Below are 22,308 nucleotides of genomic sequence, written 5' to 3'. Positions count from 1 at the left end.
GTACCGGTTTTTAGGTCTCGTGACCTATCAATGCGCGCAAGCGCATTGAGGGAGCGAGAATTCAAGTGCTCAAAAAAATCGTGAAACCAAGGGTTTCGTTCGTGCGGTTTTCTTTAAGTTCACGTGAATCACGTGAGCAAACAAGCACGCGCATCAGCCTCCCTCCCTCCTAATTGCATTTTTTTTAACAGCCGCACAGCACATCAAAGGGCTTCGCCCAGCGTGCGCTGTGCGGCTTCTCCTCCCCAAATTAGTCATGGCTGGCCGGTGTCCGGCCGTACTTTCAGTTTCTCCCTCCCCCATCCGGCTTCCCTCTGGCCTCTCTCCAAGCGCAACGCGCTTTCGCACACAGGCATTCCGCCTGCCACACTTCTCCTCCCTTGCATTCCCGCCCCCCCACCAGGCTCTCACGCCCCCATCCGGCTTCCCTCCGGCCTCTCTTTAGATAAGTAGGTCGAACGACCTCAAGTAATTTTGCATCAGAAGTTAAGTGGTAGAAATTATATAGCACGCGTTCTGTGGCCGGCCGTACTTTCAGTTTCCCGGCCCACATTTGCCAGCTTCTTGCCTCCTTCTCTAGCTTTCGCTCTCAGCCACCTCCCACCCCTTCTGCCGCTCGCTCTCTTCCTCCTGTCGCCTCTCTCTCCTCTGGCACTGTCCTCTCTCGCCCCATACTTCCCCCTCTCTCCTCCTTTGAGCTGCAAAAGCCTTTCCCGGCCCACATTTGCCAGCTTCTTGCCTCCTTCTCTAGCTTTCGCTCTCAGCCCACCTCCCACCTCTTATGCCGCTCGCTCTCTTCCTCCTGTCGCCTCTCGCTCCTCTGGCACTGTCCTCTCTCGCCCCATACTTCCCCCTCTCGCCTCCTTTGAGCTGCAAAAGCCATAAAACCTGCGCGCAAACAACAAAAACATCCTGAGTGTGAAGGCACCAAAGTGTCAGCCAGCAAATGAGAACTTCAATCGGCCTGAAGCCAGGACAGAGGATACATCATGTTTGTCAATAACAAGCGTGGACACCGTCTTACATGTGACAGCGCAGACTTTTAAAATGTATATGACTTTTTACATTAATAGGTCGTCTCATTTTGACTTCCTTCCCTATAGATTTCTCCACCGTCCACTTTACGCCACTCGTAAATGAAAGCGCGGGAGTCTCTGTTTCCTGTGCGGTTCATCGCTGCATCGATCTGTGAGGGCACTGCTAAATAAATACACGGCTAATACACACGAATACAGACTTATTTACATACACTCAGATGTGACGTAATTTACAAATATTTCCAGGTATTCGTAAACATACGAAGTTTCGCACATCGTTTGTTTTTGAATATTGTGATACACTCTTTTTACCACCTCAAGTAATTTTGCATCAGAAGTTAAGTGGTAGAAATTATATAGCACGCGTTCTGCCATTGGCATGGCCTGGTAGAACTGTCTAGAGTATATTGCGACATGTTCATCACAGAAAACATTTAATGTGGTTTCTAATTGTGTGTTTTGCTTCTGCATCGTCAAGGCCGGTTAAGTCATGCTCATTGATGGTGATGTGTTATATGTATTATCACTGCGTCTGCACAGGTCCGGCTAACTCCCGTTCTTCACAGGAGCTACTTGTTTATTATTACTGTGGTTGTGCTTTTTTATCCATGAACAGTGTTCAAGTCCTGTGAAAGTTTGAAAGAGCGCCTGCAGAAGGAATCACGTCTAATATACTTCTATGGCTGCACATGTGCTATTTTTTTATTTTTTACCGTAGATACCAACTTTTTTTATTTTATTTTATATTGTACCTTTACGTAGTGCGAACACGGCCCAATAGTACTGGAGCGCTTCACATGAGCACTAGCTGCCTTACACAAGGACACATTCTTCTTTTGTAGGCACAGGGAAAGTGATGTGCCCAAAATCACAGGATATTGAGCCGACGCCATCATTTAAAAAACACCAAAATTAGCGTGGCTTTAGGTTTAGCCACTTTACATGTAATTAATTGTGTTTAGTGAGGAAAGCCTTTTAAAATGCAAAATAAACAGTGTGATTGTTGCTGCTCTCTCATTGGAAACAAACACTACATTTCCCAGCGTGCATTAGGCTATTCCTCAGAGCTTGGGTTTTGTTTTATATGCAACCTCAGATGTCCAATAAGACTCGATGATCTCTTAAGGGACTAAATGAGTGATCAACAAATTGTACGTGCTTTCTATTGTTGAACGTTTTTAATCGCCCTCAGATTATTTTATTTTAATGAATTTACAATTACTGCCTTAAAGACTAGGACTTCATTTCATCCCACCTCTGTCCTAAACTCAGACGTAAAATTTAGACTTTGCCACAGATTATGACTTGAACCTGTACTTTGCAATTGCTGCCCCAGGTTAACTTCACTGTACCACACGAGGCTGCTCTACCTTCGTACCAGGAAACAAAAACAAGCACTGGCGTTGCCAATAGGTCTCGCAGTAGGAAAGTGGGAGCTATTGGTTTTGTAAATGACAACGCCCTTTATGTTTTTAAAATGAAAACAAAAATAAAAGGCATTGTTATTTGCAATTGTAATAGCTCCAACTTTCCTACTGCGAGAACTATTGGCAATGCCAGTGCTTGTGAAGATGGCTTTTAGAACTCTGTAAACTTTAATACTGTTGACCAGTATGGAAGCGCTTGTGCTATCTCTGTTAAACAGGGTAAAATTGACTTACACCCATTTGGCACATTAAATTAACTTGCAAGTCCCTAGTAAAGTGGTACTACATGTATGTAGGGCCTATAAATTAAATGCTTCTAGTGGGCCTGCAGCACTAATTGTGCCACCCACTTAAGTAGCCTTTTAAATATGTCTAAGGCTTGCCATTGCATCCTGTGTGTGCAGTTTTAAACTGTGTCTCAGCACCCGCGCAAAGGGTTTCACACTAGTCTTTTATGTCCCCAAACAAGCCTGATCAGGGAGACAAAAGGTTCCTGATACCTCTGTAAGGGGCGGTGTCTCAAAGCTTCTCCCACTTCAAAGTGGGCCCCGGGTATAAATAGTGGGCCCTTAGTCCCAACTCTTCAGCACGCTTCTGAACCTGTGGAAGACTCAGAAGAAGGACTGGTGTGCTGCTCTGCAGCAAGATGGACTGTCCTGCTGCCCTGTTACTCTGTTGCTCTACTGCCTGAGCGAGGAAAGCACCTTGAGCACAGAACACTCACAGTGACTCCAAGTGCTAGTAAGCTGGCCTCCTGATCAGAGTCTCAGGGACAGAACAGACTCCAACCATGGTGAGCCCTGCACCTGGTCTCTGACTGCTGTGAGTCTGAACCCCCTAAGCAGTGCCCCTCCAGTCATGGACCCTTAAATGTGGGGCTCAAGGTGCACAGCCAGCTCAGCTGGGGTCTCATCAGACCCCAGCTGAGCTGGGGTCTGACCCACCCACGATGCAAAGCCAACACAGCTTTTCGCAGCGCCTCTTTGGAACTGACGCAAATCCTCAATGCAGTCTGCCCAGCTCATCGGAACCGCCACAGTGCGACTCATCCTCGACGCAGACCTTGCAACATCTCGTCAGGACCAACACAGTGCAATGTATCCTAGACACGAACCAACATAATAGCCCTCACATCTCACTGAAACTGCCGCTGCCAACTCATCCTTGGCTCGGGCCTTGCATTGCTTCTTGCGCATTTAAGGTGCATTTCTATGTGAGACTGGCTTTGTCCCTATATCCAATCTACACTCCATTGTGGTTAACCTGAACTTGTGACTCACCCCGGTCCAGCACAAGCAGATAACTAGTTGGCACTTTGTGCTTTTGAGCAATATTTTAACCTAAACCTTTGAAATTGCATACCTACGGTTTACTAATTGGATTTTCGTTGTTTTGGTGTCAAATAATGTATTCAATTTTACTCTAGCTTACGAAATTGGTGTGGGATTTTTCTTTTGTTGTGTTTTCACTTTATTACTATTTGAAGTGCTGCATAAATACTTTACACAAGTGGCTTAACTGTTTTTGTGCCAAGATACAGTCATGTGTTTGGTACCTGTCCCAATGTAGAGTTCCCTATGTTAGCCTAACTGTGAATGACAAAGGCCGCATTAGCTTTGCACACATTACTATATAATCATATATGCTTTTGTGCCACATTAAATTTTCACAGAGAACCTGCAGTTGTTTTCCTATTCTGTTCTTTCCTGGGATTTAGTCTGAACAGTAGACAAGGTCAAACAACAATGTCCCTTGTTATTTTGTTCTGGTCACGCACTCGCACCTGAACACAACACAGAAATGCAGCTGTTGCATATGAACATACAAACCTTGTCATATAGGTATTAACAGCAATTTAACACACAGAAATTGATTCCTGAGAGAAGATCACCGCTGTATCTTAGATGTAGAGCATCCATCTGTGTATGCTAAGGTACGGGGTGCACTACTAATCCCAGAGATCTTTGCTGTATAATCAGTTTTCTTCCGTAGAAGGGTTAGGCTAATGTGTCTTATAATATGACAGGGCATTTTATAATATATAGTTTACTGACTACAGTGATGGTATTTTTACTAAGCAGTTGTTTTCTGATTGTGGCTCGTATATTTCATTCTACAGCACAATAGATGAAATAAATATTTCAGACTTCCTTCGTGTCTCTGTCATATCTTACTGTGAACGAGGGTGAGAGAGAAAGGGGGTGTCCTGTTACCACAATCCCGAGAGGGCCTGGAGTGTTGTGTTCTGTCGTGTCAATTCACTAGTCTCTCTGGATATGAGTAGGAGGGCAAGTGAGACAGTATTGCTAGTTGGACTCTGGCTCTTGGTACTGAGGTGATACGGTGACTCAGTCACTATCTACTGATGTTCTATGGTCCCAACCATAGTTCTGCTCCGGAGCAGAATCCCTGCAACAATACCAGAGATAATTTGGGTTTTGCAAAACCAAAAACAACAAATAAAGTTTTTACATGTTTCATAAATGCCTCAGTTGACTAACTAAACCGCACAAGACACACAGGCCTCAATTTCATATTCAAGCAGTAGTAATAGAACTTTCATCCTTCCTAGGTCAAGAAAATGTGTGATTTATTATGCAAATATTAATTTTCCAAATAGCTAGGTACAGGACAGGCTGTGGTATTGGCGATGTCAATTCAAGTCAAGTCAAATATACTTTATTTCGGCTTGCATGTCATCAAAGTTTCCACATTCATTGTTTAACACCAATGACCAATATATAAAACCTCAATATTTGACTTTAAATGGGTAGCGACAATAAATTAATATAAAATCAGAGCATCTATGAATGGTAAAAAAAAATTGCAAAATATAAAATGCATATATACATCAATATTACAATTATATTAATAAATCAATCTGTTTAGGGTCTCCTTGATTTGTGCAATTTCTATATTAGGAACCAACCACACAAAAAAGATGTTCTAATTGTGTCAGTGCTACCTAATGCTCATGAATGACTCAAATGTGGCCTAGCTCTGTTATTTTTTTTTCATACAACGTCTAATTCTTCATTTCGCTTTTAATCATACATTTGATTTTAGATAACTTATTACACAATTGTGTGGAAACAACTGGTCGCCAATTTTTAACCAGTTGTTCAGCTGTTAAGCAAGCTGCTACGCAATTTTGCTAGATTTGCACTGAGCGTTAAATAGAGGTAAAACATTTTATAAATGCACTGCTTGGTTAACCATTATCCCTTTAATGATTAGAATTTCGATAGTTCTAAACAAAATGGGTTTCATTATCTGATAATAAAATAGACCTAAATACACTTGCTTGGTTAACCATTATCCCTTTAATGATTAGAGGATTCGATTTCGATTCTTCTAAATAAAATAATAAAATAGACCTGAAAACATTCAGGCAACCCGGTTAGTGCAAACATCTGCAAAGGCACTTCAGTAAAGACCTATTTGAATACCACTATTAGCACAATCGATTTAATGTTTATTTAATTGTGATACAAGGAATACAGTTATTTTCCTAGGCGGCATACAATAGTAGTCTACTTTAAAACAAAGTTTGTTTATTGTTTTGTCATTAGCACGCACTTACATTTTTCTTTTTGTGACTTCCTCCGATACCAGAACAGTAGAATTAATAAACAAAGTGCAAGAATGAAGAATACACAGAAAGCCGCCATCCAGGAGGAATCCTTCAAGAACATTGAATCTACATAGAAAAAAATACAAATAAATCCAATGGATCAGAAAACTTAACTGGCAAAGAAAAAAGGAGGCACACTGAAAATGTACATGAAAAAAATTATTTGAAAGACATTCTCTGTGCAACTAAGCCAAGGACTGAATTTTTAAATTAACCTGGGTTATACTTGTGACTTTACTTAACTGTCTCCACATCATCACCAATATTTTTCATAGTAAAATCTCAGGGGTATGCCTTTAATCAACACCTACAAATACAGGCTGATGATTTTAAAAAGATTGGAGCAGGTTTTCTCACATATTTGTCAGTACTCAATGAACATATTCTATGAGCTATTCTACAATGAGTTGACTGTTGATCAAAGCAAGTAAAACCCACGTAATGGTATAGTTTAGGAAACTTTGAGGATAGATTTTTGGGTGATCACCATCCAATTCCACTTTTGTTAGTCATGCAGCTAATGATCTGATAGACCACATACTGGTTCATGTCTCCAATGTATTTTCTTTTATTGAAGATTTTCAGATTACATGAGGGGAAAGTGATCTTATCACCTTGATTTTCACCTTTACTTTATCCTCTACTACTTCAGGTGATGTTAAGTATAATGTTAAGTCTAATAATGAACTACTAGCCCGTCTTACAACTTACTGAACCTACTGTCAATAACAGGCATCTTAGGTAGATTCATACTGACCCAAGATCTATTACCACATAGGTAATTAAGACACAATAACCAGCTATCATTCATGGCATATTGAACCTTGGAACAATAACTCTTAAAGGATGCATTAGAGTTTAGAGTGCTCTGTACCAAATAGGGTATGGATACATTTGCATCCACAGCCTTCCACATAAGCCGAAGTAGTAAGATTTGTTTCACTGAAATATGGAAAATATTTTTAAAAAAAAGTCTTTAAATGGTTCAACAGGCAAAATGTTGTATAATGAGCTCAGGTTTAAAAAGAGTATCGACTGAAGTATGATTGTTTGAACCCGACTTCTTGATTCCTCTTTTGATCAATGTGTTTAACAGCCTATTGGTGAGTGATGCCAGTGATCCCAAAGGTTTCATTTGAGTTAGCTATTAATTCGAGTGTAGAATGCGCCGCACACCTCCAAAACCGTAGGAAGAGATGTTTTATCATAAAACATAAATGTTTTGAAGAAGAAATAACGCACTTCGTACAAAGTAGGCATAGTAATCAACAGCATGTGTGAGATCTGTGAACAAGAGGGAGCCTACAATTGTTTTTTCAAAATCTCTAAAGGTGTCAGAAAAGGAGACACATTAGCACACTTTGTTTAATTTGTGCATCAGTGTTTTGAGTCACAACTTATTGAAGTTGCTCATATCTGGTAAGTAGTTCATTCAGCTTCTCTTATATACCATGTGGTGTGGTTTCTATCTCAAACACCCGGAAAGGGTTACACAAACGAGTAGATGCAACTGGCAGTTACATGACCACCTCTGAACTGTGTGACAAATACCAAGAGAAGGGGAAGGGAGACATAAATCAGGACTGTCAACAAAAGATTAAAAAATTATCACAAATGTATTATAAATAGTGCGCTCAAACAATATAATTGTTGGATTATACAGAGATAAAAGACATATAAAAGAAACCAAACATGTGGCAAACCATAATTATGTTATAGGGGAAAAGGTACAACATATACAACACTTATGTGTCCACTAAAATGTATAAGCCACAGGTGCGTCGACGGCGTTTCAACCACAGTCAGAAGTTAGTGGTCATCATCAGGACAGAAACATTTCATTGAGCGTCAAAGTTTATTTAAAATCCAGGCAGGAACATTCACGTTCTTAGTTTGTATATATACACAAATGTTTCCAATTTTAGTTCATACAAGGGCAATTCCCATTCCGTACAGGTCGAATGTTACTGAAGTTATTTCACTGGAATATAGTCAGGAGAAAAAAAGGATTTCAATCCTCCATCAAGGGCTTATCAATAGGGAGCCCGTTACAATGGCCTAGCCACAGGTCGCAAGGATCCTGCTACCACGGTAATTTCAAAATTCTTAGTTTGTATATATACACAAATTCTTAGTTTGTATATATACACAAATGTTTCCAATTTTAGTTTATACAAGGGCAATTCCCATTCCGTACAGGTCGAATGTTACTGAAGTTATTCCACTGGAATATAGCCAGGAGAAAAAAAGGATTTCAATTCTCCATCAAGGGCTTATCAATAGTGAGCCCGTTACAATGGCCTAGCCACAGGTCGCAAGGATCCTGCTACCACGGTAATTTCGGTAGCAGGATCCTTGCGACCTGTGGCTAGGCCATTGTAACGGGCTCCCTATTGAGAAGCCCTTGATGGAGGATTGAAATCCTTTTTTTCTCCTGACTATATTCCAGTGGAATAATTTCAGTAACATTCGACCTGTACGGAATGGGAATTGCCCTTGTATAAACTAAAATTGGAAACATTTGTGTATATATACAAACTAAGAACGTGAATGTTCCTGCCTGGATTTTAAATAAACTTTGACGCTCAATGAAATGTTTCTGTCCTGATGATGACCACTAACTTCTGACTGTGGTTGAAACGCCGTCGACGCACCTGTGGCTTATAAATTTTAGTGGACACATAAGTGTTGTATATGTTGTACCTTTTCCCCTATAACATAATTATGGTTTGCCACATGTTTGGTTTCTTTTATATGTCTTTTATCTCTGTATAAACCAACAATTATATTGTTTGAGCGCACTATTTATAATAAATTTGTGATAATTTTTTAATCTTTTGTTGACAGTCCTGATTTATGTCTCCCTTCCCCTTCTCTTTATTCTCTTACCCTCTTTCCCGGTTTTCTTTTTTCTGTTGTAAAGGGAAATTTGTTTGCAATTGATTAATCGCATAATTGTGATTTGTTATTGGTCTCCTGAACTATTGTTTGGAATACTTATTGTCTGCCCCTGGTTCAGGTTGGTGGGTTGCCTCTGTGGTTGTTGACAAATACCAAGAAGCATCATTTTTATGGCAGTTATTAACAGCCCAATTATGAGGAGTGGAATATTTGTGGGCGCCCAAATACTAAAAGTCGGAAAAACATGTGCATATTTATGTTGACACTAAGTCACTGATTACATTGGTAATCACTACAGCCAGTACATCATCAGTGTATGGCACAAACCAACAGTGTGACTATGACATTTGTAAAGAACCTGTCAGGGTCATGTCTGCATGCAAAATAAGAATCAAGAAAATACACATCATCCAAAAGGATGTTGCATGCTGCATGCAGATTAGAGAGGGCTTGCTCTTGGTGGGTGGGATACCCAAACAGGAAGACTGAAGCCCTTCCGAGTTAGGGCATGCAGAGGTAGAGAAGCACATGCTGCTTTCAGGACTCTATAGGATGAGACAGAAGCAGTGAGTGACATCTAGAAAAATTTGTTTGTTGTACGACTCCTGTTCACAAGCAATTATGCAGCAACTCAGAATACTCCATCTTTTATCCCCCTCTCATTTTTAGGTCTCGTCTATTCCATCCCGTAGGGATGATAGGCGAGATTTATAGTAAGCGTTTCGAAAAGTCTACCCACTGCAGATAGCGTACAGTTCATGTGAGCCAGGAGCGTGCAGGAATTTGCTCCCCCTACCCCTCCCACAAAGCAAGACAAGACAGAACATCAAAGTGACCGCTGCCGCTCTGATTCCATTTGCCACCAGCCACTTCACGCGCTCCGCAGGTCATAAACAGGACCCTCTGCTCATGAATCGGAATGCTGGCATGGTTGCTCTCACTTGCTGTCCCCTCTTCCCCACTGCCTCGCCCCAACTCCTGCATTCCATACCCATCTCACTTCTGTCCCTCATGTAGAATTCTCCTTTTTATCCAGCTCTGCTAACTTGCTGCTATGCTTCATTTTCTCTAACCACGCTTTTGTCTGTTCAGCCTCACCCTGTCTCTCTTAGTCCTCGCCTCTCTGGGCCCCCCATCCCGGCATCCTCTCCCTCCATTTCTTTCACTCTTTGCCCCCTTCTCTCTCAAACACGCCCCCTCTTCATGTCATATCTTCTGGCTTCGCGTTCTCTCACACCGTGTCTTCTCTCTCTCTTGCTCTCTCTCACACACTCTCTTCTGTCTGTCGCTCTCTCTCACACACTCTCTTCTGTCTCTTGCTCTCTCTCATACACTCTCTTCTGTCTCTCGCTCTGTCTCACACACTCTCTTCTGTCTCTCGCTCTCTCACACACTCTCTTCTGTCTCTCGCTCTCTCTCACACACTCTCTTCTGTCTCTCGCTCCCTCTCACACACTCTCTTCTGTCTCTCTCTCTCTCTCTCACACACACTTCCATTTTCTTGTTTCTGCTTTGCTTACATTCTTTCACTTGTTTTCATGCGCGAGTAGTGGGCAATTATTACCTGCCAGTTTTTTACCCCTCGACTTTAACATAATTTAAGGGTAACACCACCTCAAAACAACAGACACACACACCAACTATTGCTTGGCAAGTACAAAACCTCAGAGTCAGTAGTTACGCTATGCACAGACACAAACAGAGCCAAGCTATTCCTCGGTGTGTACTTAACCTCTCAGTCACGCTCTGCACAGCACAGACATTCAGAGGGAGCATGCCTTCTGGGCTCTGGGAGTTTAAAGGCTGGGCCCTGGAGGTCCGCGTGGATTAGTGGACCTGCCAGCTCTCATCAGTTTTAGAGTAATCCAGAGTTTTTTTCCTGAATGTTTCAGTTAAGCCTATTTTTATCAGACACACGCCAACGTGTATTAAATGTATTTCTTAAAAAAGCTTTTTTTTTTGCACCAGGACCTTTAACGGTGCTTTTATGTGTGTGTACTTTTTTAAAGCTATAATCTAACACACTGAATATTATGTTCATAACTCTGATACCTGCAGCCAAGATTTACTCTGATAATGGGTAACTGGGGATTTCCACAACTGACCAGAAACCCGGCCCCCTCCATTGGTCAGTCACATGAGCTAGTCGAGGAAGCAGGACAGCTTAGATGAACATGGCAGCAAGTAATCTGCCTGTAGAAAATACCACAAATTTGGTTCCCAACTCCCTCTCCCCCGATATACTTACATTTGGTATCTTACTTGCTCGCATCACATCCTGTTCTTACAATTGTCATGCACATGTAGTTGTATTAGCAAACTAAAAGATATCTTTCAAGTGATTAACTGAAGGGCAATTTTGCAATTCAAAATAAACATATAGTGAGCCTCTAGAACGCATCCAATTCTGCATATTGTCTGAGGGAATGCAACACATCTTAATGAAGTGATATTCGAAGGATGGAAAAAAGGTCCAACATGGGAAAATAAATTACATAAAAACTATGGAAGCCTGGCAGAAGGGAATACCAAAAATAAAAGCAAGTACAAGGACGTATTTCAAAGGAAAGATTATCCCACTTCTGGTGGAACCACTGTTGTAAGGTTTTTTTCCCCACTTATTTTTTCCTAAAAAACTGTCTATTTTGCAGACATTCTGAGAACAGTTACTCAGACGAGGGCCTCAAATTCCAATTAAACGAGGACCCATGCATCTTTCAACTAGACCCTCACAGCACTCGACTGGGAAACTCCTTTTCCACAGTGAACCCTGATTCAACTTACACCTCAACAATGTCTCTTTAAACTCCCTATGAGCCAAATCAGTCGGGGCGCTCTATCTCCCCTTCATGCCTTCCTAGATGGTTAACACCACACTCTTCTTACCCTTCTGTACTCCGCCAGCTTCCCACTTGAAAGGTCACTGTTTTCTCTTCTTGCACAGGCTCACAAACACCAGGTTTGCCATATTTCCTCCCCAGCTCAACAATTCTTCGCACTAGCCACATGCCCTTGTGACCCTCGGCTAAACCTGCCCTTTCTGTTTAAACCCTCTGGTCTCCCAAGAGCTTCTCCCAGGTCTTGTTTTTGTTTTGTTTGTCCTCTGAGACATTCCTGCAGCTGTTATTTCTCCAGTGAGACAAAGTCACTTCCTCCTTTCCTGTCCTCCCTGTTTCTTTCCCTGTGTCCACCCTCTGTCGTGCTCCCTTCCTCCGCCCTCTCCTTCTTTCCCTCCCTCCCTAATCTAAACCCTCTCTTTTCCTTCCCTGCATTCTCTCATCCATTCTACTCTTCCCTCCAACGTCTCTTTCCTCTATATACCAATTTATTTCATCCGAAGCTGTGTTCTCTTTTCCCCTTCCCCTCTTCATTCCCTCCACTGGTCTCTCCTCTTTTCCACCCGTTATTCTTCCTTTAAATCCTTTCTTTTCCAGATTCCTCACTCCCTCCCTCACACTTCTCATCTCCCTCTAAGACTGCCCTGATCTACACCACCCTCCCTGCCCTGCTTCTCTCCATCGCATCCCTCCATCCCCCCCTGCCCTCCCTCTCTCTCTCTCTCCTCCTCTCACGCTGCCAGACTCCTGGCCACCGGTGCACTAAGATGCTCACAGCCGAGCACTGGACCCAGTGGAGCCAGCCACAGCCCGTCCATCACTCTTATTAGTGGCCAGGTGGCAGCTCGGAGGGCCCTGACACCAAGGGGAGGGGGACCTGCGGAGGCCGGGTGGGAGGGGACTGGTGGAGACAGGGAGAGTTATTAAGGTGATAAGAAGCCATTACAAACAACAACAACTGTCCGGACTGGTAACTTCAAAGAAACGTTGCATAATGTATGTAGGCAGGAATGTAAACTGTCAACGATACAATGCAATGCTATGCAATAATGCCTTATTGGCATTACCGAAGGTCCAAGGATTGCCAAAGCTATACATTAGAAAACTGCACCTAGCCGGGCGGTACGTGTGCGCGCGAGCGGCATCCTCGTCACACGCCTTGTGTCCATTAGTAACGGCTTCGCGCCAGCATTGCTTGAGGGTTGGAAACTCAGCCTGGAGCTTTACATCACTTCTCGAGGTCCTTATTTGGAGCACAGTCTCCTGTTCCGGGGGGCACCTCTATGGGGGAAGCGCTTTTAGTCTGGAGCAACACACACACAACCCCAGACACACACAACCCCACACACACACATTCCCACACACAACCCCCACTCACACACTGCCCCCTCACACACTGCCCCTCACACCACCCCACACACACACAACCCCCCCACACACAAACACACAACCCCACATACAACCCCATACACACAACCCCACACACACACAACCACACACACACACTAGGATAGCAAAACATAGCATAGCAAAACAAAACATAGCATAGCATAACAAAACATAGCATAGCATAGCAAAACATAGCATAGCATAACAAAACATAGTATAGCATAACAGAACACAAAAAACATAGCATAACAAAACACAACAAAACATAGCATAGCACAACAAAACAGCATAGCATAACAAAACACAACAAAACATAGCATAGCGTCACAAAACATAGCATAGCATAGCATAGCATAATAAAACATAGCATAACAAAGCATAGCATAGCATAACAAAACATAGCATAGCATAGCAAAACAAAGCATAGCATAGCAAAACATAGCATAGCATAACAAAACACTGCATAGCATAGCATAACAAATCAAAGCATAGGATAGCAAAGCAAAACAAAGGATAGCAGAACAAAACATACCATCGCATACAGCATCACTCAGCACCACCACAGCATCACTCAGGGGCACCACAACATCATTATGCGCTACCACATCATCACTGAACGGCACAGCATCACTCGTTCACCACCACAAAATCACTCAGCGCCACCACAGCATCAATCTGTGCAACCATTCAACAAGAACTGGTTCAAATATGTTCTCTCAATGTTTCAAGCTTTATTATAAATGTCACAAAAAGATGTTAATATTTCACTTCTGTTCTTGGATTTTTGTCACAATCAAATACACTGAACATAATCTTCACAAAAGTTATTTACAAAATATTAAGCTATTGCCATTATAAAGTACAATAACTTTCATTTAAGTATTAATTATTAACAAAAAATAAAAGCCATTGTTATTTGTAATATCAATACATCTAAGTCACGTTAAATACAAAGCATATTGCATTACAAATACTATAGCTGTCACATTTGCGAAAGTTAAAACTATTGGCATTGTAAATGACAAAGCTATTAATTTAGCTATTTTCAAAACCAACACATAAATACAAAATGTGTCATTTACAGTACCAATAGCTCAAACTTTCCTAATGCGAGACCTATTGCATTGCAAATGCTTGTTGAGCTTTGTCCCTGGCTGCTCTTCCTTTTTCAGTGACTTTAGAAGTCTGAGTTGCAAAGTCTGTCCTAAAGTTCTCCCACAGTGGATGGAATGCTTCCTTCAGCGTCATATGCATGTTCCCATAGAAGCTTTCCACTGCATAGTTACTGAAGGAGCTTGTAAGTACTATGCTAATTTCCTTGCATCATATTACGTGTCTCTGTTAACAATGAGCTTCCTTCTAATCTGTAACATTCATATATTTGTGTTAAGAAACAGGCAAAATATGGAACTTTTTCCACAGTTACTCAAGTCCAGAGATCTGCAGTACCTGACATGACCACAGCAGTCTTATTTGTGTATTCTCCTTTTCCTAACCTCACAACAATTTTGCCCGAGGATGGCTTCTCCAATAGAGGTGGAAATACCCATGACCGTGGGTGCGTCTTTTTCTGGGTAAATTAGGGGGTTTTCATCAGGATCCAGCTATTCTAACAATATAAACATAAGTCCAGGTATAAATCTCTAGATGCCATGCTCAGAATGTTTAATTTAAATATCAATCCCCAAACCTACTCAAACAGAAGTGAAGAAAATACATTTATCTGGTTGATGTAGTGTGCCGCTGTGCAACTTTCACCAAGAAGCTTTGGAGCTGCGACAAATTCTTGTGGTTTTAGCAACTGTAAAATTCTCAGTCAGCAATGAAATGGAAAGAGGATACATTTAAAGACTATGATAGAGTTTCAGGAAAAGTCGGTCCTTTGCGAACTCCTGCTTTTCCTTCACAATTGTTAGAAGAGTTATTGCATTTTGCCCTCCTATTTACAGATTCTGTAACATGAAAAATTTTCGTTTTTACTTGCTATAATTGAGTCTAAAGATAATGTTGTCTGATGATTTGTGGAAACTATTTAGAATAGCTCTGTTATGAATGAACATTAGTTTGTTACTAATATCAGTGCTGGCACCTTCTTCAAGAAAATACTAGATGCTTACATACAAAACACACCTGAAGTTTACCAGTTGTAGTTTTTGGCTGATTTTAGTACTTCTTACAAAAAAGCTAAGGAGTACTCATCTGAAATCTAAGAAACGCAGGTCTATGGACAACCTGCTAAAACGTCTATATTTGAATTTAAATTTGAATTTAAAATTTGAATTTTGAATTTGAATTTGAATTTAAAAACATTTATATAGCGCGCTTATACCGTGCGGTTTCTTGGCGCTTTTGAATTGCAAGGAGACAAACAGGAGCAGAGGGAGTCTAGACATTATAGGCTTGGGAGAAGAGCAGAGTTTTGAGACCTTTCCGGAACTCAGTGTAGGAGGGCGTCATACGAAGTTTCGTAGGGAGGGAGTTCCAGAATACAGGGGCGAGAACTGCAAATTTTGTTCCGCCCGCCTTTTTCTTTCTGAAACGGGGAGTGGTTAGCAGAGACAGATGAGTGGATCGAAGCTCTCTTCCCGGCGTGTAGGAAGTAATGGCGGAGCAGATGAACTCCGGGGCAGTGCCCATTTTGGCCTGAAAGGTGGTACAGCCGAGTTTAAACAGGGCTCGCTCTTTCACCGGCAGCCAGTGCAAGGCCTGCAATAAAGGGGTGACTCGATGGAATTTGGGCAGGCCGTGAATCAGGCGGGCAGCCTGGTTCTGCACTAGCTGCAAACGGTGGATGGCATAGGCTGGAGCGCCATTGTAAATGATGTTGCCATAATCAAGGCGCGAGAGCACCATAGCCATCACTATGATCTTTAGGGCAGGTAGAGAGAAGAAGCGAGATATCTTTCTAATGGTTCTAAGGGAAAAAAAACAGGAAGAAACAACCGAATTAACCTGAGAGTGAACAGAGAGTGAGGAATTTAGAAAAATAGCAAGAGTTTTAACTTTAGGGACAGGGAGCGGGGGGACACCAAGTGAAGAAGGCCAGTGGGAGGGGGACCAAGGACTGCAACCACCTCCGGTCAAGACAAGCTCCGTCTTGTCCGGATTGAGTTTGAGGTGGTTGCAGTTCATCCAATCCTGGATGAACGACATGACGGATTGGACATTCAGGGAGGACGAGGGGGAATGGGAAAGGTTAAAAATTAGCTGGAGGTCATCGGCGTAATTAAACACCGTGACCTCGAGCTGCTGTAACATAAAAATGAGGGGGTAAATGTATAAATTAAACAAAAGAGGGGAAAGTGAGGAACCTTGGGGGACTCCACATACAACCCTACGAGGGGCAGCGGTGAAACCAGCTAGGTGGACTGCCTGAGCCCTATCACTCAGGAAGGACTCCAGCCAGGCGAGGGCCAGGCCCTCTATGCCCGCCGCCCTGACACGGGTGAGAAGGATGGAGTGGTCCACTGTGTCAAACGCGGCGGACAGATCTAAAAGAATGAGGGCCTGCGGGATGTTAGTATCAATGCCCTCGCGTAGGCTGTCCATCACTGAGGTCACCACCTTCTCCGTAGAATGGAGGGGGCGAAAGCCCGCCTGCCGAGGGGAGAGGCAGTGGTTGGTTTCCACATGGGTGCTCAGGGTGCTGGTTACGTAGGTTTCTAGAACCTTGCCCAGGTAGGGCAGAAGGGAGATAGGACGGTAATTGGAAGGGGATGAAGGGTCAGCACCGGGCTTTTTTAGAATAGGAATGACAGCCGCAAGTTTGTAAGCGGTGGGGACCACTCCGTTACTGAGTGAGTCGTTCAAAAGTGTGAGGGGGGGACTGGGGCAGTGTAAGAAGATTTCTCTCAAGATATGGGCGGGGGCAAAGTCTAGGGGGGAGCCTGACTTTACCTTTTGAAGCAGGGGAAGAAGCGTAGCCTTAGTCAAGGGGGGAATGGAAGTGAGTTTGGAAGTGACAATGGGTGGGGAGGGGTTAGTGAAGGTGGGGGAGGGGAGAGGGATATTGGACTTAATCTTAGCGACCTTGTCAACAAAAAAGTTGTTGAGTGAGTCGCAGAGCGGTTGGGAAGGGGGAATCGAAACCGTGGTTCTATTAGATGAGGCAAGCTCGTGTACTGTCGCGAAAATTTCTTTAGATTGGGATTCCGCTTCCAGTATTCTGTTGGAGTAAAACAAGGTCTTAGCATCGAGGATGCCTTGCTTATACGCCTTCAGCACGGAAAGATAAGTGGGTTTTTTTTCGGGGCAGTATTGTCTTCTCCATGCGCGCTCTGCTCTGCGTGCGGCCAGTTTCTTCTCCTTGAGGTCAGGGGTGAACCAGCGGTTAGCAGCATGGGCTCGCTTGACCGTTATTCGCCTCAAGGGAGCAAAGTCGTCTCCTGCCTGGGTCAGCCAGCCATCGATAGTGGCCAGTTGGGCCGTGGCAGTAAGGCCTGAAAGGTCGGGGCAGGAATTAACTAAGGATGAGCAGAAAGATGACATATCTGCCTTACCCCATTTTCTGACCCAGATATTCTTAGGAAGGGGGGGTTTAATAACTGGAACTAAAGAGAGGGAAAAGGAAATTAAAAAGTGATCCGACCAGGAGCAAGGGGAGATGGTAAGGGGAGTGGTAGGGACATTCAAGGTCCAGACCTGGTCGAGCAGATGGCCATGCACATGAGTGGGGCTGTGAACATGGGAAGTGAAATTAAGACTGGTCATAAGGTCGGTGAATTCTTTGGATAGGGGACTTTCGGCAGGATCGTTGGGCCAGAAATTGAAGTCACCCAACACCAGCACTGATGAGTTGTTAACGACCAGTGTTGCGAGAACGTCCTGGAGACTGGAAATAAAAAAGGGAGTGGTGTGTGGGGGACGGTAGATGAGGACAGCGGTAAAGGGAGCCGAGTAAGAGCTGGCGCGAATTATCAGACAGTCGACCTCGGGAATGGGAGGAGATATTCTTTGTAATAATTAGGTTCTCAGGAGTTTTTGGGCTATGTTACATAAAGGTATACACACTTCCATTGACTTAATGAAGTCAGAGCTTACTATTACTTCTATATTGTTTTCAGTAGTCTTATATGAAAACCTGCTTCTTTCTTTTGGTTACGGACTTACAGGTAGCTTTAAATGTTTGCTGTTAAGAGATTACCTCGGCTCTTGATTCCATCTCTATGTTCATATTTTCCAACTCAAATGATTTATGTTCTTCTACTTTCCATTTCTAAAGCCAGCAAAAAACTATTCTCCACAACTGAGAAGGAATCATACAATCACAGGCAAGTGTTTTATAATCTGAAATGTGTTTTCGCATAAGAAATCAGCTTTACTGTCTTCTTTGTAGACTTAATTGATGTCAGATTTAATAAGGTAAGAGCCTTTTACACTGGTCTTCATTAATTCCAGATTTCATCTGGCAAGTCAGATTAGTGCTTCTATTAGTAGGAATCCAGCAAGTTCCAGTCTAAACAAGGATCACATTTCAAAAATAGCTATCAGAAAAACTGTTGTCTTGCACTGACACAAAATGGTGATCCCATAGACCTGTTCACCATTATTTCTCAATTCACGACTAAAAACGGTGGAAACAGTCACTGAAGCATACAGAGGCCCCGCTTTCCTCCTTGCTCTCTTCTGGAAAGCATTATAAAAGATCCTCTTGCAATTCTAATTTCTTTGATCCATATGAAAGTGGAACTGGGGAATGCATTGAGTTCTAATGGTGTTATAAATCATATATGTGAATATACATATAAACTCTCACCTATCCCAAATATTACTATAGCTCAGCTTAGCTTGGGGTGCTCCACAAAAGGATTTCATTTAAGTATTAGTATAAGGGGCCAACATTTGGCAACTGTCCGTCCACTCAGCCCTCTGCTTCCCTGCCTTATTTACAGGCTAAATTAGGAATATGCTACTTACCAGTATGCATCTGTTCTTGGCATAGAGGGCTGCAGAGTGGTACATTTATGAATAGATCGCCATCTGGTGTTGGGCTCGGATGATTGCACTTTGTTTTTCTTCTGGAGAAGTCTTTGTCGTCATAGGTGACTCCTCCTCTCGGTGTTAGTGCGCATGGGCATCGGCTCCATCCTTAGATTGTTTTGCCATAGTAGGGTTAGATGGAGTAGTGTAGTATAGTACATAAAGATATGCCCATGTAAATGTATCTAAATAAGATAATGTTGGGACAGACACAGGTTTCCGGGGAGGCAGGGAGGTCATGTACCACTCTGCAGCCCTCTATGCCAAGAACAGATGCATACTGGTAAGTAGCATATTCCGTTCGAGGCATATGGGCTGCAGATGGTACATTTATGAATAGATTGTACAGCAGTTACCTCCCTAGCGGTGGTCACCAGTGTCTGTCGCAACTGTCTGAAATAGAGTTTTTAATACAGCTTGGCCCACTCTGGCTTGTTGTGCAGCCTGTACATCAACACAGTAGTGCTTTGTGAATGTATGTGGTGTAGACCAAGTTGCTGCTCTACATATGTCATCTAGGGGAATGTTCCCTAAGAATGCCATAGATGCTCCTAGTTTCCTTGTGGAATGAGCTCTAGGAGGAACAGTTAATGTTCTCTTTGCTTTAATGTAACATATTTGTATACATCTTACAATCCATCTTGCGATGCCTGCTTTAGAGATAGGATTGCCCTTATGTGTTGGGGAAAATGCTACAAATAGTTGTTTAGTTTTCCTGAAGTCTTGTGTTCTTTCTATGTAGTACAAAATGGCTCTTTTAACATCTAGTGTATGTAGAGCCCTTTCTGCCACCGTCTGTGGCTTTGGAAAGAAGACTGGTAATTCCACTGGCTGATTGATGTGGAATGCTGAAATTACCTTAGGCAAGAACTTTGGGTTTGTTCTAAGAACCACTTTATTCTGGTGTAACTGTAGGAATGGTTCTTGTATTGTTAATGCCTGTAATTCGCTTACTCTTCTGAGTGAGGTAATAGCTATAAGGAATGCCACCTTCCATGTAAGGAATTGTATTTCGCACCTATGCATAGGTTCGAAGGGTGGCCCCATTAGTCTGGTGAGTACTACGTTGAGGTTCCAGACTGGGGAAGGTGGTAATCTTGGTGGAATGACTCTTTTAAGACCTTCCATGAATGCTTTTATCGCTGGTACTCTGAACAGTGATGTGCGCTGCCTGTTTTGCAGGTATGCTGCTATAGCTGCTAGATGTACTCTGATAGATGTGTACGCTAGATTACATTGCTGTAAGTGTAATAAGTAGCAAATAATCTCCCTTGTTGATACGTCTAGAGGGTTGATATTGTTATTAGTACAGTGTATAGCAAACCTCTTCCACTTAGCTGCATAGCATACTCTGGTGGTTGGACGTCTCGCTTGTTTAATTATTTCCATGCAATTTGGGGGGAGATCTAAGTACCCAAATTCTAGGATTTCAGGAGCCAGATCGCTAAGTTCAACTGAGTTGGATCTGGGTGCATTATTTCTCCATGGTTCTGTGTAAGGTGCATGGGTAGAATTCGTAGCTTTTGATGTGGCACTTGTGAGAGTTGCAAGAAAGTGGTGAACCACGGCTGTCTTGCCCACGTGGGTGCTACTAGTATCATGGTCATTGAATGTTGTTGCAGTTTCCTGACCACTAATGGGATTAGTGGGAGAGGGGGAAAAGCGTATGCAAATTTGTTGGACCAATTTATCCATAACGCATTGCCCTGCGACAGGTGATGTGGGTACCTGGACGCGAAGCTTTGGCATTTTGCGTTCTGATGAGTGGCAAATAGGTCTATCTCTGGTTGTCCCCATCTTTGGAAGAATGGCTGCAGTATTTGTTGGTGCAGTTCCCATTCGTGTATTTGTTCCGACTGTCTGCTTAAGATGTCTGCTATCTGGTTTTGAACTCCTGGTAGGTGTTCGGCTAACAGATAGATGTTTTGAGGAATGGCCCATCTCCAAATTTCCTGCGCTAGTCTGGATAATTGGAGAGAGTGCGTCCCCCCCTGTTTTTGAATATAATACATTGCTGTCATGTTGTCTGTTCTGATCAGGACTGCTTTGTGGATAACATGTATTTGAAAAGCTTTCAATGCTAGAAACACTGCCAGTAGTTCTAGGTAGTTGATGTGTAGTGTTCTTTCCTGCACACTCCACCTTCCTTGTACTGTGTACTTGTCCATATGTGCTCCCCATCCGGTGAGCGATGCGTCTGCTGTTATTGTCACCTGTGGAATTGGCTCTAGGAACGACCGCCCCTTGGTAATGTTTGTTCTGTTCCACCACTTCAGAGAGCGGTGTGTGCGGTCGTCTACCAACACCAGATCCGTAATCTGCCCTTGAGCCTGATTCCACTGTGTCGCTAAGCATTCTTGAAGCGGACGCATTTGTAGTTTTGCATATGGTATTAGCAGTATGCAGGATGACATCATGCCTAATAGCTGCATGAACACTCTTGCTGTTAGTGAGTGTTGTGGCTGAAATCTCTGAATGATTGTAAGCATTGCTTGGACCCTGACTGGGTTGGGGTACACTTTGGCTTTTTCTGTGTCTATAGTAGCCCCCAGATATTGTTGAACCTTGTTTGGTTGTAGGTGTGACTTTGTGTAGTTCACCGTGAACCCTAGCTGGTGTAGTAGCTGAATTGTCTTTTGTGTGTGTTGCAGACACTCCTCTTGCGACCTGGCTTTTATTAGCCAGTCGTCCAAGTATGGGAAGACATGAATTTGTTGTCTTCTTAGATGAGCTGCTACTACTGCCAGGCATTTTGTGAACACCCTTGGTGCCGTCGTGACACCAAATGGAAGGACTTTGAACTGATAATGTTGTCCTTCTACCACAAACCTGAGGTATTTCCTGTGGGCTTTGTGAATAGGGATATGAAAGTAAGCGTCTTTTAGATCCAGTGTAGAAAGAAAGTCCCCTTTCTTCAGTAAAGGAAGTACTTGTTGGAGCGTGACCATGTGGAAATGTTCCGAATTTATGTATGCGTTGAGCGGTCTTAGGTCCAGTATTGGCCTTAGAGACCCGTCCTTTTTGGGGATTAGGAAGTATAGGGAGTATACTCCTGTTCCCTGTTGGTGCTGTGGAACCTTCTCTATGGCATGCTTTTCTAGCAG

The 22,308-nt window shown here is 42.9% G+C and overlaps 1 protein-coding gene across 3 annotated transcripts in view; it reads right to left on the bottom strand.

Annotated features, from left to right (window-relative positions):
- Positions 1–22,308, bottom strand: part of LOC144755777 (butyrophilin subfamily 1 member A1-like) — a 369,747-nt gene that overhangs the window by 152,541 nt on the left and 194,898 nt on the right. For all 3 annotated transcript variants that reach the window (XM_078645007.1, XM_078645008.1, XM_078645009.1), the window contains one exon: positions 6,048–6,164. In XM_078645007.1, the coding sequence (XP_078501133.1) occupies positions 6,048–6,164 (117 nt within the window). The remainder of the gene's footprint in view (positions 1–6,047; positions 6,165–22,308) is intronic.

Source organism: Lissotriton helveticus, chromosome 5_1 (assembly GCF_964261635.1).
Source record: "Lissotriton helveticus chromosome 5_1, aLisHel1.1, whole genome shotgun sequence".
Taxonomy (NCBI): domain Eukaryota; kingdom Metazoa; phylum Chordata; class Amphibia; order Caudata; family Salamandridae; genus Lissotriton; species Lissotriton helveticus.
The sequence above is the reverse complement of the archived record's forward strand: the minus strand, read 5'-3'. Positions and strand labels throughout refer to the sequence as shown.